The 15523-nt window shown below is 42.0% G+C and overlaps 1 protein-coding gene across 9 annotated transcripts in view; it reads left to right on the top strand.

The window, feature by feature from the left end:
• The window catches only part of APAF1 (apoptotic peptidase activating factor 1), an 86108-nt gene that overhangs the window by 65373 nt on the left and 5212 nt on the right, over window positions 1-15523 (top strand). For 4 of the 9 annotated variants that reach the window (XM_007503261.3, XM_007503260.3, XM_007503259.2 and 1 more), the window contains 4 exons: window positions 8831-8950; window positions 9808-9933; window positions 10295-10420; window positions 11356-11502. In XM_007503261.3, coding sequence (XP_007503323.1) covers window positions 8831-8950; window positions 9808-9933; window positions 10295-10420; window positions 11356-11502 — 519 coding nt within the window. Of the gene's footprint in view, window positions 1-1637; window positions 1928-8830; window positions 8953-9807; window positions 9934-10294; window positions 10421-11355; window positions 14576-15523 lie in introns of those variants that run through there. The other 5 variants (XM_056798680.1, XM_056798682.1, XM_056798679.1 and 2 more) reach the window with 2 other exon arrangements.

Raw genomic sequence — 15523 nt, forward strand, 5'->3', positions numbered from 1 at the left:
AGGAAAGCATTTTGTAAGCCTTTAAGGCTCAGTAAAGGCAAGATGCTGTCATTATTTCTTTTCAGAACAAAGTGATATGTGATCCTTACAAGTCTAAAAAGACTCATTTTAATGGAGAATTTGGAGTCCAAAATCTGAGCTTCAGTATATTTTCTTAGAATATTTTCATTACCTTGTTTAACTTGAGCTTCTTAGAGTCAAAATAAGTCTAAATCATACCCCTTCCCTATTCTCTTGAAGTCATAAATTAGCTCTTTTTTTTTTTTGCCAATCTATTAAAAGAATAAGATATGATGGGAGAATTTTGCTTCCAGATGGAGGCTGGCTAACTAATGTGGCCCCCCCGGGTGTGTTGCTATCTAGACCAAGGCTTTGGAGCCCTGAGCTCAGCACAGGCTTGCCTTTCTTCTCTCGCGAATGTCTTCAAAATGGGTAAAGTCAGGAACAATAGGAAGGGACCTGCCTTAGGTCAATAGGAAGAGAACAGATGAAATCTTGCCAGGCAGCTGTTTGCCTGACTTCCTGCCAGAAGATAAAATCATAGGGTTTTCTAACCATCTTGAAGGTGAAGATCTCCTGGCCAGAATAAAACCATATGGTCTTCCTGGTGATTCATTCTCTCTTAGTTGTGAGAGCTAAGGTTCCCCCTTCCTTCTGCCCAGGATCTTTTTAAGTGAAGGGATGTTCCCAGAAGTACAGATCCTTAGGACAAGACTCTTGCTAGAGATTTTTGAGAAAAGGCCTCTCTAAGATTTTTTAAAAGTGACTTAATGAGGAGTGATTGAAAAGAAAGAAAGTTGTCCTGGGGAGTTGAAGAACTGCTCTTGACCCCGTCTCAACACTTAGGTCTCAGAAGTGAATGTTGATCTAAAGCCAGAATGGTCAGCTGAAGAGAATCCTCATTTTTAAAACTATTGTAATGAGAAGGCCTCATAGTGTGGTTGATGAGAAAGCTGGCTTTGGAGCTGTGGAGCCTGGCACCAAGTGACTGTGACCCTCGGCCACCTTCTTCTCATCTCTGTGGGTAACTCTCTAAAATTGATAACTGGTTGAGGGACTGATTTAGTTGGATTTGGGGAATACAAACAGGCTATGTACCAGGGCCAGAAGAAGTGTCAAACCCAGGCACCCTCAGACCCACCACAGGCCACAAAGATGAGGACAGGTATGAATTGACAACTCTGTTGCCCACTACTCAGTTTGGGTCTCAGATCCAGGGTGGACTGAGGAGTATATAGAGGAGGGAAGAAGTTCAGAAGTCAGCAGCAGCAGCAAAGACAGCAGTGGTATGACTCAGATTCCAAGCTCAAAACAGGGTCTCCCTTTAAATATTTAGCCCAGCTTACAGAGGAATAAGCAAGGCAGGAATCCTGGACCACAGGGGAGTCTGCAGTTCTGCAGCTGTGAGTCAACCAATTTTCTAGATGGCCTGTGGGTTTGAGTCTTGCAGCATCTATTCTTTCATAGACCCATATCAAGTTCTCTGACCAGGGGCTACAGCAAATAGACTTTGTCCTTGTTCAGATCACTTTGGCAACAGTGAAAAATTTGGAGGTCCTCAGCTTGAGCTGTCCCCCAAATCCTGAAATAATAACATTGTTCAACACTCCATAAAAGCAGTTCATACTTTCCTCTAGAAATTCTACAGAGACTAACCTTAACATCAAGAAAGAAGGCTGGAAGAATGGGAAAACAAAAAAAGAACCACACCATCATGAGTTATTACAGCATCAGGGATGCTCAAGACACCACTATGGAAGTATAGAATGACCTCAAATAGGCAAAGTTTCAGAAAAATACCGCTTGACCACAAACCCAACAAGAATTCCTTGAAGAGATGAAGCAAGAGTTAAAAAACAAAGTAGAAAAATGTTTTTATAAATAGAATTGGAGTACTTGAGGGAAAAAGTTGGAAAAGAAATGAGAGGTAAGAAAGAATTGGAAAGGGAATTAATAGCTTAGTATAAGAGGTACAAAACTTGTCTAAGCAATGAACTCTATGAAAATTAGAGTGGACCCAATAGAAGAAGTGACTTGAGAAAAACCCATGCCTTTTGTCTTAGAATTTATTTATATCCAAGGCTGAAGAAGGGCTAGCCCAGGGTCACACAGGTAGGAATTAACTGAGGACATATTGGAGCCCACCTAGCTGCCCTTGTATTTCTTTAATCCTCCTTATTTCTCTAGCCCTAGGAAGGACTCCAACCTGAAGTAACTGGCCAAGAGTGAGGTCTAATCACCTTGATTAAATGAGGGTGATTCTCATATTCAGAGAAGGAAGAAGCCTCTTTGGTGACTTCAGTTAATGGAAGTCTCTCCTGACCAATTGAACCATAAAGCTGTGTAACTGTGAAAATGTGGGTTTCAAGACTGTGAATTGCCAAAACTGTAAAGATAATTTTTAGTGTTTTGATTTAAATCAAAAATAAGTGGTCACCATGGGAAAAATTCCCAAAATATGAAAATACCCAAGTCAGCTGGGTTTTATGGAGATTTTAATTAATACAAATGAAGGAATTAAGGAAATGGGGAGAGAGAGTAGAGAGTAAATAGTATGAAGGGCTAGGCCAAATGGCCTAGGTCTGAGCCTTAAGAGAGACTAGTCAGTCTTTAATCACTCACCACAAGCAAAACTCCAGTCCTTCACTGAAATCCTCAACTCCAACTAAGTTCAGAGAGCCAGCTCCTCCAAACTAACTCCCTAAGCTCCTTTTAAAGAGAAATTTCTCTTATGCCATCTCCCCTAAATTTTCACATCTACCAATCACAGTAGAAGTTTTCCCCAGGAGTGACCATTCTTAGTTCACACCTTTTGTTATCACCTTCTCTGAGTAGACTAAAACTTTACACCTCTTGCCTTTTGTTAAGTTGCTTGACCTTTTAGTGATTAATTTAACCTTTATAGGTACTTAGTACCCTTTTGTATTAGATCTAAAAATAGACCTAGCTTAAGGTTTTAGCTTCACTATAAGTATGAGTTGGGGACTTTTCATTGTTCAGTAAGGAGTTTACAACTTTTTCTTCCCCCAAGACACTGTCTAAGTATGGGTGGAGTAATGTTAAAATTCCCAATACATTCCTGATCAAGTACCTTCATTTGTTACAATAAGGGAATAGCTTAACCAAATCTTCTAAGGTAGAGTGAGCAGTTTTCAAGATTCACAGCTGCCTTAAGCCAATGACATTTTGAAGTAACAAGAAATATTAACACTAAGTCAAAAGGCTATAAAAAAAGGAAATAAACATAATGTATCTCACAACAAAAATAACTGACCCGGAAAACAGATCAAAGAAAGTAATTAAGGAATCATTAGATTACCTGAAATAATTGAGCAAAAAAAAAAAGAGCCTATATACATCATATTTCTAGAAATCTCAAAAGACCCTTAGATCCTTTAGAAGCAGAGTGCAAAGTAGAAATAGAATCCACTGGTCATCTCTTGAAGAAAAATTCCCAGGATCATCAGTTCCAAAACAGAGCTTTCAGGTAAAAGAAAAAAATACAGTGAATAGCCAGAAAGAAAGGAGGAGACAGTTGGATCACTCACAATTTGGCAGCTACCACTTACTCTAAAGGAGTAGAGAACACTTGAAATATAAATTCCAGAAGACAAAGGGTATGGGACTTAGCGCCATGAATAACTTATCTGGCAAAACTGAATGTAACCCTATAGGGAGAATGTTTTAATGAAACAGAGGGCTTCTAAGCATTCCAGGTGAAAAGAACAGAGCTGCATAGAAATTTGGAAGCCAACCACAGGAGTTTTTTATGTAAGGATAAACATGAATAAACATGGTTAGAGGACTAAACAAGATTAAAGTGCTTACATTTAAAGAGAGAATACATATGTCCCCTCTGAACTCTATCACCAGGACAATCAGATTAGACAAAGCCTATGAGTGTTTCTATTATGACTTGCTGATATTAAGACAAGAATAGAAAAAGAGGGGAGAAGGAAAGTCGGGAAGGAAAATGAAGGTTGGGGAAAATTATCTCGGACATTGTTATCAGCATTATAGTTATTTTTAATGTAAGTAGACATCTGTACACACAAGAGGGAGGAGGTAGGGGAGTGTCTGACACTGTACCTCATTCTCATCTGAATTGACCTGAAGAAGGAACACCCAAATAGATTTCATTCATCAGAGAAACAGGAAGGGAAGGGGAGAGGGGGAATTAGAAAGATAGATTAAATGCGGGATCAGTCCTACGTAAAACAGACTCAAAAATATTTATAGATCTTTTTGAAGTGGCAAAGTAATCTGAGGGGTACCCATAAATTGGGAAATGATTGAATTATGATATGTAAATGTGATGAGATACTCTTGTTGAGGAGTTTTATTAGCATATGACCTATCAGATTCCAGAGAATAATGATAAAATATGCTATTGTAAGGGTTAAATTTAATGGTTGGAAAATAATTTTATGAAATTATGTGGTCGCCAATATTTATTAGATCTCGAGTCAGAAATTTATTTACAAATATATACAAATAGAGAAGAAACAATAAAGAAGAGAAATGTGAGGGGGTTAGAGAGGGTATCTATCCTATCTTAATCCAGGCAGAGATTAATTAGGTCTCAACCAGGAAGGCCAGTAGTGAGTAATCATGTGGCCTCCTCCAAGATGGAAGCTAGTCTCTTAGGAAACTAGGAAAGGAATCAACCTTTAACTCACCCAGTGAAATAGTCCAGAATTCAGAGTCCAAGTTAAAACCGAGCTCCAAGCCCATAATCCAAGCTTCAGTCTCCAGCGAAACTCCCTCAAAGACAGGAGACTATCTCCACAAGATTCACTCAAGCCAAAGGATTCATGGCTTTTGTGGTGCTAGCACTGCCCAGTTCTCACCTTCTGGAGGGATGAACTCTTTATCAAAGGCCTCTGATGGTGTCAACTCTGATCATAGGATTCACAAGTTTCTGGAGGTGTCACCCATTGTAGTAATTGACTTGGTGAACTCTTCTATCTAGTTCAAGCTTTTGTTGGTTCAATCCAAATAAAAGTGGACAAAGGAGAGTTAATCTAGTCTTCACAATCTAGTGAGGTACTAAGTTATTGTTTAACGAAGTGTTAACTCAAAATAAACATAGGGAATAAAGTTTGCCCTTTTACAAGGGCAAACTCAGAAAAGAGGACAAAGAATTCTCTTGCACACTGTTTACCTCTTGATAGTGAAGTGAAGGGCCCAGAATGCAGATTTTACCCTATGTCAGTTCATATAGATCTTCCCATGATTCTCTCTGTTCATCACACATTATTTCTTACAGTACAGTAATATTCCATTACATTCATTACTGTGATTTGTTTAGCCATTCCCCAATCAGTGGGCATCTACTTTATTTCTAATTATTTTGCTAACCTAAAAAAGTGCTGCTGTCAATGCTTTGGTGTATGTGGCTTCTTTGGGATATGAGTCCAGTAATGGAATCAGTTCATCCTACATCAAAAGGGTATGACCATTTTAGTCACTTTATTTGTATGATTCCAAATTGCTTTCCAAAATGGTTTCATAGCTCTATCAACAATGCATTTACCCTAGAACTTCGTTAAGCTCTTTGACATTGTTGATGTTTTTTGTCATCTTTATCAATTTGCAGGATATGAGGAGAAGTTTGTTTTAATTAACATTTCTATTATTACTAGTGTTTTGGAGCATGGTTGTAAATGGTTGTAAATATTTTGCATGGTTGTAAATGGTTGTAAATATTTTGTTGTATGGTTGTAAATACCTTGCAATTCTTCTGGGAGAGCTGTTTTTCCATTTCCTTTGACTACTTTTTATCAATTGGGGAATGGCTGTTAGACTCTTAATATATATTTAATTGTTTAACATTATCATGTTAATTATTTATCTTAGATACCAAGCCCTCCTCAGAGAAATTTGATACAAAGATTTTTTTTTTCCCAGTCCACTACTTCCCTTCTTGTTCTAGGTGCCGTAACGTTACCTGTGCAGAAACTTTTCAGTTTCATGGACTCCTGATCTTTTGTTTGGTTAAGACTCTATTTCTTGTCTAGCTGAGAGAGCTATGTGACTCTTCCAGTTGTTTTATAGTAACTCTCTAACAGTGAGAGGTCATTTATGCTCTTAGGACATATTGGGGAGAGTATGGTTCTAAAAGTAGTTTTCGATGTTTGTATTTCCTTCTCAACAGCTTTTTGTTTTCTTTGTGTGTTTTTCTAAGAGAATCCTGGTTCTTAAGGATCCTTTTTCAGTGTCTTTTAATTGTTAATGTTTTTAGGGTACACTTGGAAAATTCTGAAGTCTCCACGCTATTAGAGCAGGAATTGAAGGCATTAGTGAAATCACCCATTAGTAAAATTGCTTAATGTAGTTTTGCTCATAAACCCCATCAAGTTCAGCCACTACCGTGATGTGATTGAATTGGCCCAGTAGGCTGAATTCTACTAAAAGATGTGTCCCATGGTCTGTGACTTCACAGCCACTCCCATCACAACGGCTGCTCTCAGTCTGCCTTCAGTGCCTATCGGATGCACCATCCCATGTGTTCAGGGATCCTGCGTGCTTATTCAGAGGGCATTGCTGAGAGTAGAGAAGCTGGGAGTGAGCTCCAGATCAGGCACACACGATTTCCTGTCTCCTATCTTGAGGAGTCTGTTCATGTTCACCACTGGCCGTCCAGCCTGCTGGAGCCCAGGAGAGGGGAGCAGGGAAACAGGTGGGGAAACTGAGGCCCATGGAGGGTGGGAAACTTAGGGTCACACAGGAGACCCTGCGGTTGTCTCTCCAGCCCCTTCCTTTTACAGATGAGGAGACCGAGGGTCAGGGAGGGGCAGTGATTGGCCAAGGTCCTCTGACCGCAGAGTTGATACCTTTCCCAGGTTCCTCTGCTGCCTCAGCATGCTGGGAGGAGTGGTGAGCATGAAGAACTCTGCCACTTCCTCATTATTCAGGCCAGTGACCCATGCAGAGCTGGAGCTGCCCCTCCTGAGTGGGAGTCACATGTGGCCACGTTGAAACCACTGGCCTCTTAGAGCACTGGACCTGGGGTCAGGGAGCCTCTGCTTTCCCCTCTGTACATGTCACTGTGCTCTCTCAGTGTGGTCCTGAGATCCAGAGGAGGCGATGAACTTAGGGCAGTTCTGGACTGGCCATAGAATAAAGCCCCCTCAGACAAGTTTTGGAGGTTGTGGATGGACAGGCCTGGCCACATAAAGGTGTGGCATTTAAAATTAGTTTCTCTGCTAGAAGTATTATATTTTATGAGGTTTATTAAAGATTAAGAATTTAAGAAAATACAAGTAAGAAAGCATGTGCCTAGGAGGACTGAAAGGCCCATTCAGTTTCACTTACATCATGAGAGACACGTCTGCTTGGAAGCGGAAGTAGGAAGAGAGCTCAGTAGGCTTTTAACAGCCAGTTATATAGAAATTTTGATCTCTCCCAGGTGAGGATCTCAGTGAGATTAGAGGTCATCTCGGGAACTAGAGCAAGGACTTCTGGGGATTGAAGTCCGGGGTTCAAATCTCTATTCTTACATTTCCCCGTATGATCCTCTGGGAAAAAGATTTTTTTCCAAAGGATCATGAAAACAATCAACTTAAAGATTACAATAATTTGAGGATAAGAGTTATTGCCAGCAGGCATGCTCCTCCTTTGTCCTCGTGTCCCTTGCACCCAGCTTAACAAGGTGCAGAGTAGGTCTTAATCAGTGTTTTCGATAGGGTCATTGAGTTGGGGCTGGAGGGGACTTGGGAGACCCCAAGATGGCATCGGAACCCCTTCTACCTCTCCCTTGCAGCCCTGCTGGAATAGCAGCCTTCTTGTTGTTGAGGTGCCTTCAGAAACTAAACCCTGAGGCCCAAGAGATCCTGCCTGATTGAAGTCCCAGACAGAATGTTGGAGCCAAGCACAATGGGAGGAATTGGCCGAGGTCTGCTCAGCCACACAGTCCCTCCCTTTAGTCTGGGCTTTCTTAAAATGCAGGGAGCTGGTGACTGTTGGCTTCTCTTTTTAGTTTAGTGAAATTTGCTATTTATGTGGAAGGGCCTTTGGGGCAGGGACTGTTTTCATTTTTGTCTGCCCCTGGCACTTGATACATAGCAGGAGCTTAATAAATGCTTATTGAATTCAATCTTTTTTCCTTCACTTTCATGTGGGGCAGCCCACTGGGCAAGAAGGACCAGGGTTTTCAGGTAAGTAACACCTGTAGTTTTGCAAAGATTTCTGTGGTTCAGAGACCAAGAAAAGTAATTTGTATTATCCCCACCACAAAACTTGATCAGTGAGCATTTATTAAGCACCTGCTATGTGCCAGGCACTGGGGAGACAGGAAATCAAGGCAGACTTTGTCCTCAGGGGGCTTATATTGCATCAAGGGAGACCTTCAGGATGTGTCCAGAATGCATGGAAGGAGATCTGGAAAGGGGGGCTTAGCAATTAGAGGACCTTGAAGGAAGCAAAGCAGATGTGAGGAGGAAAGTCATGGGGGAGGGGGCTGGAGGGGGTGATGCAAGGAACAGCAAGGATACCAGGAGAGTGCATACTTGGCAGGGATGCGTGCTAAGTCTGGGTGGGTGGGCAGGAGTCAGATCTCCAAGGATTTTCCATCCCAAACAGGCACTTGTCTTGGCTTCTAGAGACCTTTGAGAGCCCTTGGAGCTTTCTGAGCAGGGATATTGACCCTTGCTTTTGGAATGTTGCTTTTAAGTGTCTGAAATGGGATTTGAACTCATGCCTCCAAATGTCCACCATCATTCACTGTACCATGATGCCTGTGGACATGTGAAAGTTTTCTGTCAGGAGGAACGAAGGTATGCACATCCAAGCACATCCCAACACCTGGTTTTATCCTCTTGGCCTGCAGGTGTGGAACTGGCAGTCAGAGGAATTTGTGTTTCTCAAAGCACACCAAGAGCCTGTGAAGGACTTTCGGCTCTTGCAGAATTCACGGCTCCTGACCTGGTCGTTTGATGGCACAGTGAAGGTAATTGGAAGCCCGGGTGGCCAATCACTGGGACGCTTATAGAAGCTCGTGGTATTGATCAAGTCCAGTGCCACCATCCTGCCACATCAGGCTCTTCAGGGCTCTGAGAGCAGCAAGAAATTCTCTGTTGGCTTCCAACTCTTTAGATGAACTGATTGGAAGAATCACAACTTATGTGTTGCTGCTGGAATTGACTTCTTCCTTCTTGAGCTCACAAATATAGAATGTTCTTACGAGGTTCTCTCTTTTTAAAAAAACCCTTACCTTCTGTCTTCGAAATAATACTGTGTATTGTTTCCAAGGCAAGAGTGGCAAGGGCTAGGCAGTTGGGTTAAGTGACTTGCCCAGGGTCACACAGCTAGGCAGTGTCTGAGACTAGATTTGAACTCAGGACTCCCCCCACCCCCCCTTTGGTTTTTAAAAATTTTAGTAACAAATTCCCACCTAAGTTTTCCAAAGTTATATGATCCATATTGTCCCCCTTGCTTCTTCCCTCCTCCCTTCCAGAGTTGACAATCAGTTCTATCTGGGTTATACATGTATTATCACACAAGATATATTTCCACATTATTCCTTTTTGTAAGTGAATAATCATATGAAACCAAACCCCCCCCAACATATACTCACATAAACAAGTGAAAAATCATATGCTTTCATCTGCATTCTGACTCCCAGCAATTCCTTCTCTGGAGATGGGTAACATTCTTTGGCATAAGTCCTCAGAATTGTCCTGGATCATTGTATTGCTGAGAGTAGCAAAGTCCGTCACATTTGATCTGAACCTAGGACTTTTCATCTCTAGGACTGACTCTCAATCCAATGAGCCGTCTCGCAGCTCCCTCTTTTTTTTTTTAAAGGTTTGGAACATCCTTACTGGCAAAGTAGAGAAGGATTTCACTTGCCACCAGGGTACGGTTCTCTCCTGTGATGTTTCTCCTAATGCCACCAAGTTTTCATCTACTTCTGCTGACAAGACTGCAAAGGTATTTGGGTGGATTTGTGTGATTTGGCCTTGCTTAGGTGACAGGGGATAATAGAGTCAGGAAGACCCAAGTTCCCCCAATTCTGATTAGAGGCATTTAACCCCTTTGACCCTTAAGCTCCTTTTTAGGGTTTATCTCCTAAGTCTCAGGCGTTCTCTGGTGATGGGTTCCCCCACCCTGATGAGTTTTTCTGTGTACACACTGGGATCAGAATATCTATGTCCCGAGGCCCCTAAGCAGTTCTGATTATTTCTCTGTGTCTGTCACCCTGATGCAGTCTCTAAAACAGATGGCTTGGGTGGTCTCAACATTTTTTCCTCTGAATTATGAAAGCTGTAGCTACTTTCTTTTTTCTTTCTAGATTTGGAATTTTGAGAGCAGTTTCCCTCTTCATGAGCTGAGGGGTCACGAGGGCTGTGTTCGATGCTCTGTCTTTTCAGGAGACAATGCCCTCCTGGCGACTGGAGACGACAATGGAGAAATCAGGGTATGGCGCTCAGCCCAGACTCCTCCTGCTTCCCTGGCCTGTTGTCTGGGGGGCTCACCATAACCTGTGTTCATCCTTGCTTGGCCTTCTCGCAGGTTCTGTGCACCCTTGTTTTCACAGCCATTATGAGGAAAGCTTTTCTTTCCCTTGGGAGGGGGGCAGTCAGCCCCATTATTTGCCATTGCTTTTTGCCTTTGAGCTCTCAGAGCATGAGCTTGGAGAAGTCATCCTTACTCTTGAGTTCATCCCAAGGATCCTTGGGCTTAGTTTACATCAGCAGAATTGGAGGAAGGATTCATTTTTTTTTTTTAAATCCTACTTTCCATCTTGGAATCAATACTGTGTATTGGCTCCAAGGCAGAAGAGTGGTAAGGGCTAGGCAATGGGGGTGAAGTGACTTGCCCAGGGTCACACAGCTGGGAAGTGTCTGAGGTCAGATTTGAACCCAGGACCTCCCATCTCTAGGTCTGGCTCTCAATCCACTGATCTACCCAGCTGCCCCCAAGAAATTATTTTTTAAAATGTTCCTCCGCCTTCTGCTTAAATGGCTAATAAATATTAATTATTTATTTTTAAAAGCCCATCTCTTCTGTCTTAGAATCAATTCTGAGTATTGGTTCCAAGGCAGAAGAGTGGTTTGTAACAGTGCAGCTCTCATGCGCATGGAGACTTTCCGGGGGGGGGGGGTTGTGGGGGTGTAACATGACTGCACTTTGGGCCTGGGCAACAGCTCTGGGGTAAAATGCCAGCCGGGAGGTGGGAGATGGAGGGTTGTGGAGGGGTACTGCCCAGGGCACGGTTTTCTCTCCCTGGGATCCCTTGTTGTGTGGGAAAAGCAGAGTCTTGTCAGGGCCGTGGCTTGGAGAATGCCATGCTAGGAGGGGCCCCGGCAGGGCGGGAGGAGGCGCCTCACAGGCCTTGTCCCTCGCGTGCAGATCTGGAGCGTCTCCAGCGGCGGGCTGCTGCATTCCTGCCTCCCGCTCACTGTAGAGGAGGGAGAGGCCACCTACGGGGGCTGGGTGACGGACCTGCACTTCTCTCCCGACGGCAGGATGCTCGTGTCTGCGGGCGGCTATCTGAAGGTGAGCCTCCCTTTCCCCTCCTCCGCTCCATTTAGTGAGCAGCGGATGTGTATTCTGAAGGTAACAGATGCCCAAGCATTTCCGCACCCACGAGAGCTCCGTGTGGAAGGCGCTGGAATGGGGCCTCAGGCCCCGGGAGCCTCCACTCACAGAGCTGGCGCCACCATGTTGGCCAGCTTTCCTGAGAGTACGTTTGCCATCCCTTGGGGGTGGGTCTGGGCCAGTCTGTAAAATGGGAACATCCTGCTTGGGAACCTACCTGCTTTTTTGGCAGCTCCCGTGAGACCGAGTCTGCTTCAAGTGTCCCGTCATTGCAGTTGTGGGTCCCCTGGTGGCAAATGTCAGGGCCTGGGAATGCCCTGGGATGCCGGAGTCTCTCTGGGAGACGTGGGATCCCCTTTCTGGGCTGGGTTTGCCCTGAGCCTCTGGCCCAGCCGCCAGAAGGACGTCGGCCGACATCTCACAGGTGGTGCTCATTCAGACCTTCGCCCTTCACCCCGTGTTGGAAGTTGGGGGAGGGGAGGGAGAGGTCATAGGCACAGGCTCTTGTGCGACCTCCTCACGGCTGCTCACCTGGGCAGCCCTGGACGGCTGCCTGCCTCTTAGGGGCTCACCGTGTTGGCACTAGACTTGGGATGGATGCTTGATGGGCTTGGTGTCCCGTCTGCTGGTCTTATGGTAAAGTGGCCTGTCCAGTTAAGCTGCTGCTGATATAATACCAGTTGCATTTACATAGCCTCAGGAATGTGAGGATCTGAAAGCAAAGAAGCAAATTAAAAGTAAAAACAAATTTAAAAAATCAGCTCCTCTAATGTCCAAGAAAATAGGCCTTTGGAGGCTATTTACTTCCAAACTGAAGCTGTGAAAATTGAATATCTGGAAGACAAAGTAGGTACCCAGGAGCCAAGAGCCCTTAATTCCCCAAGTTGTTGCTATTGATAGCTCTAGAGGAACAAGGGCTTGCCATTTACCTGGGATAGGCTCTGGAATGTGGATGTCTGAAATGGCACTCAGACCTCCCTAATTCTGACTGATGCAGGACACTTAAAATTATAGAATAAATTTAAAGAAGTTCAGTTTTGGAAAAAATGATCTTATTCTTTTGGACACTTTTTGTGTTGATGGCATATTAATTTCCAAATAGATATATCTCTTACCCTTACTTTAGCTTTTAGTATGGCCTTTCACCACAGACGTGAAAACAGTCATCCAAGGTCACTTAACTTGGTTGTGTTAGTGGTGGAACTTGAATCCAGGCCCTTGACTCTCATTCCACTATTCTTATGGTCAAAAATTCCTTTCATTTTATTTTTCAATTACATGTAAAAAAATTTCAACATTAATTTAAAAAATTTTTTGAGTTCCAAATTTTCTCCCTCCCCCTCCTTAAGAAGGCAGGCAATTTGCTACTGATTATACATGTGAAGTCATGCGGAGTGTGTTTCTCTATTAGCCATGTTACAAAAGAAAACACAAACCAAAACAGAAAAGCAAAATAAAGTTTAAAAAGTATGCTGCTAATGTTTTGGATGATAATACATATATAATTCAGATAAAATTGCTTACCTTCTCTGAAAGAGGGGCAGAAAGGGAGGGAGGGAGACAATTTAGATCTATGATTTTCAAAAACATATATTTAAAATTGTTATTATATGTAATTGGGAAAATACAAAATATCTTTGAATTTAAAAAAAATATGCCTGAATCTCAATCCTCTGAGCCACCTAGCTGCCCTTGATTTCTTACAGCACAATAGTATTCCATCATCATCATCTACCACAATTTGTTCAGCCATTCTCCAATGGATGGACATTCCTTCAATTTCCAATTCTTTGCCACCACAAAAAGAGCTGCTATAAATATTTTGTACTAATAGGTCCTTTTCATTTTTCTTTGATATCTTTGGTATGCAGTGGTATTTCTGGGTCAAAAGGTATGCATTGGTTTATAACATAGTTTGGGTGCAGTTCCAAATTGCTCTCCAAAATAGTTGAATTAGTTCCCAACTCCACCCAAAGTGCATTAGTGTCCCAATTTTCCCACATTTCCTCCAATATTTGTCATTTTTCTTTTCTTCCATATTAGCCAATCTGATAGGTGTGAGATGGTACCTCAGAGGTGTTTTAATTTGTTTTTCTCAAATCAGTAGTGATTTAGGGCATTTTTTATATAACTATAGATTACTTTGATTTCTTCTTCTGAAAACTTTTTGGTTACATCGTTTGACTTTATTGAGGAATGACTTGTATTCTTATACATTTGATTGTTTTCTATATATTTTGGAAATGAGGTCTTTATCAGAGAAACTTAATTTAAAATTTGTTTCCATAGTTTATTGATTCTGATTTCCTTATAATCTTGGCTGCACTGGTTATGTTATTGCAAAATTATCCATTTTAAATCACATAATGCTCTCTTATCTTCTGTTTGGATATAAAATTTCCCCTTATCCTCAGATATAAAAGGTAAAATTTTCCATGTTCCTCTAATTTGCTTATGATACCACCTTTTATGTCTAAATCATATACCCATTTTATCCTTATTTTTATAAGGATATATAGTGTGAAATGTTGGTCTGTTACCTAGTTTCTGCAAAACTATACTTTCATAGTAATTTTTGTCAGAAAATGAATTTTGGTTCAAAATACTTGGATCTTTGGATTTATCAAACACTAGATTACTGTGGTCATCTACTAATGTGTACTGTGTACTTAATCTATTTCAGTGATCTACCACTTACTTCTTAGCCAGTATCAGAATGGAATTTTATACACATAGGTCACTTTCCTTCATGTTCTTTTTTTCATTGAGTCCCTTGAAATTCTTGACTTTTTTGCTCTATGTGAATTTTGTCATTATTTATTCTAGCTCTATCAAATAATTTTTGGTAATTTGATTAGTATAATTCTGAATATTGACTCAGCTTTAAAATTTTTCTGTCTGGATTGCATTTTCTTTTTGTGAGGAGTGTTTTATAGTTGTGTAAATATAATTCCTGGGTTTGTCTTAGCAGGTAGACTTTAAATATTTTTATTGTTTGCAAGCATTTTAAATAAAATTTCTATTTTTATCACTTGCTTTGCTGGATTTTGTGTAGTGCATAGAAATGCTGATGATTTACGTGAGTTTATTTTATATCCTGCAGTTTTACTGAAGTTGTTCATTATTTCAGCTATTTTTTAGTTGATTCTCTAGGTTTCTCTTAGTGTACCAGCATATTGTCTGCAGAAAGTGACCATTTTGTTTCCTTATTGCATATCCCTATTCTAATTTCAATTTCTTTTTCTTGTGTTACTGCTGTAAATTAGCATTTCTAGTAAAATATTAAGCAGTAGTGGTAATAATGGGCATTCTTGCTTCATCCAGACTTTATTAGGAAGGGCCATATGGCAATTCCAAGAGCTGCCCTTGATCTAGTATTTCTGAAGTCTCACAACAGCCCTGGCAGGGAGAAGAAAGAGAGGGAAGGTCACAGGCATTTTTCACCCCAGCAAATGAGGAAAACAAGCCCTTAGGCTTGAAGCGAGTCATTTGTAGTACTGAATGCCATTGAATCTGTCTGTCTTGACTCCAGGCTCAGTGCTGTGTTCCCTGCATCAGGCACTTTGTGGCATCATACGACTGCCTCCTCCTCCGAAAGAGTAGCCCAGAATTGTCAGGCTTGGGCCAGTGGGGACCTGCTCTGATGGATGAGCGATGTCGCCCACAAGAGATTCTATGATGAGTTCTGGTGCTGCCAGAAAGTCTGGTCCAAACATCCCCTTCATTAACAGAGGAGGCTCAGAGTGGTAACCACTGCCAAGGGTCTTCCTGATGCCAAATCCAACATCTCTTCAGTGCCTCCTTCAGCTTTACTGTAGGGCATGTGTCCCCATTACCAGGGATGACTGGATCTGCACCCTCACCTCTCTTCTCACTTCTGTTGGTTGCCGAGTCTCATTTGTTTCTTGCTTGGAGTTGTATGGTCTGTTTCTTGTCCTTCCTTCCCTGTGCTCTCTGTCACCCTACTGATGGGGTTGCC

The sequence above is a fragment of the Monodelphis domestica genome, chromosome 5 (genome assembly GCF_027887165.1).
Source record: "Monodelphis domestica isolate mMonDom1 chromosome 5, mMonDom1.pri, whole genome shotgun sequence".
NCBI lineage: Eukaryota > Metazoa > Chordata > Mammalia > Didelphimorphia > Didelphidae > Monodelphis > Monodelphis domestica.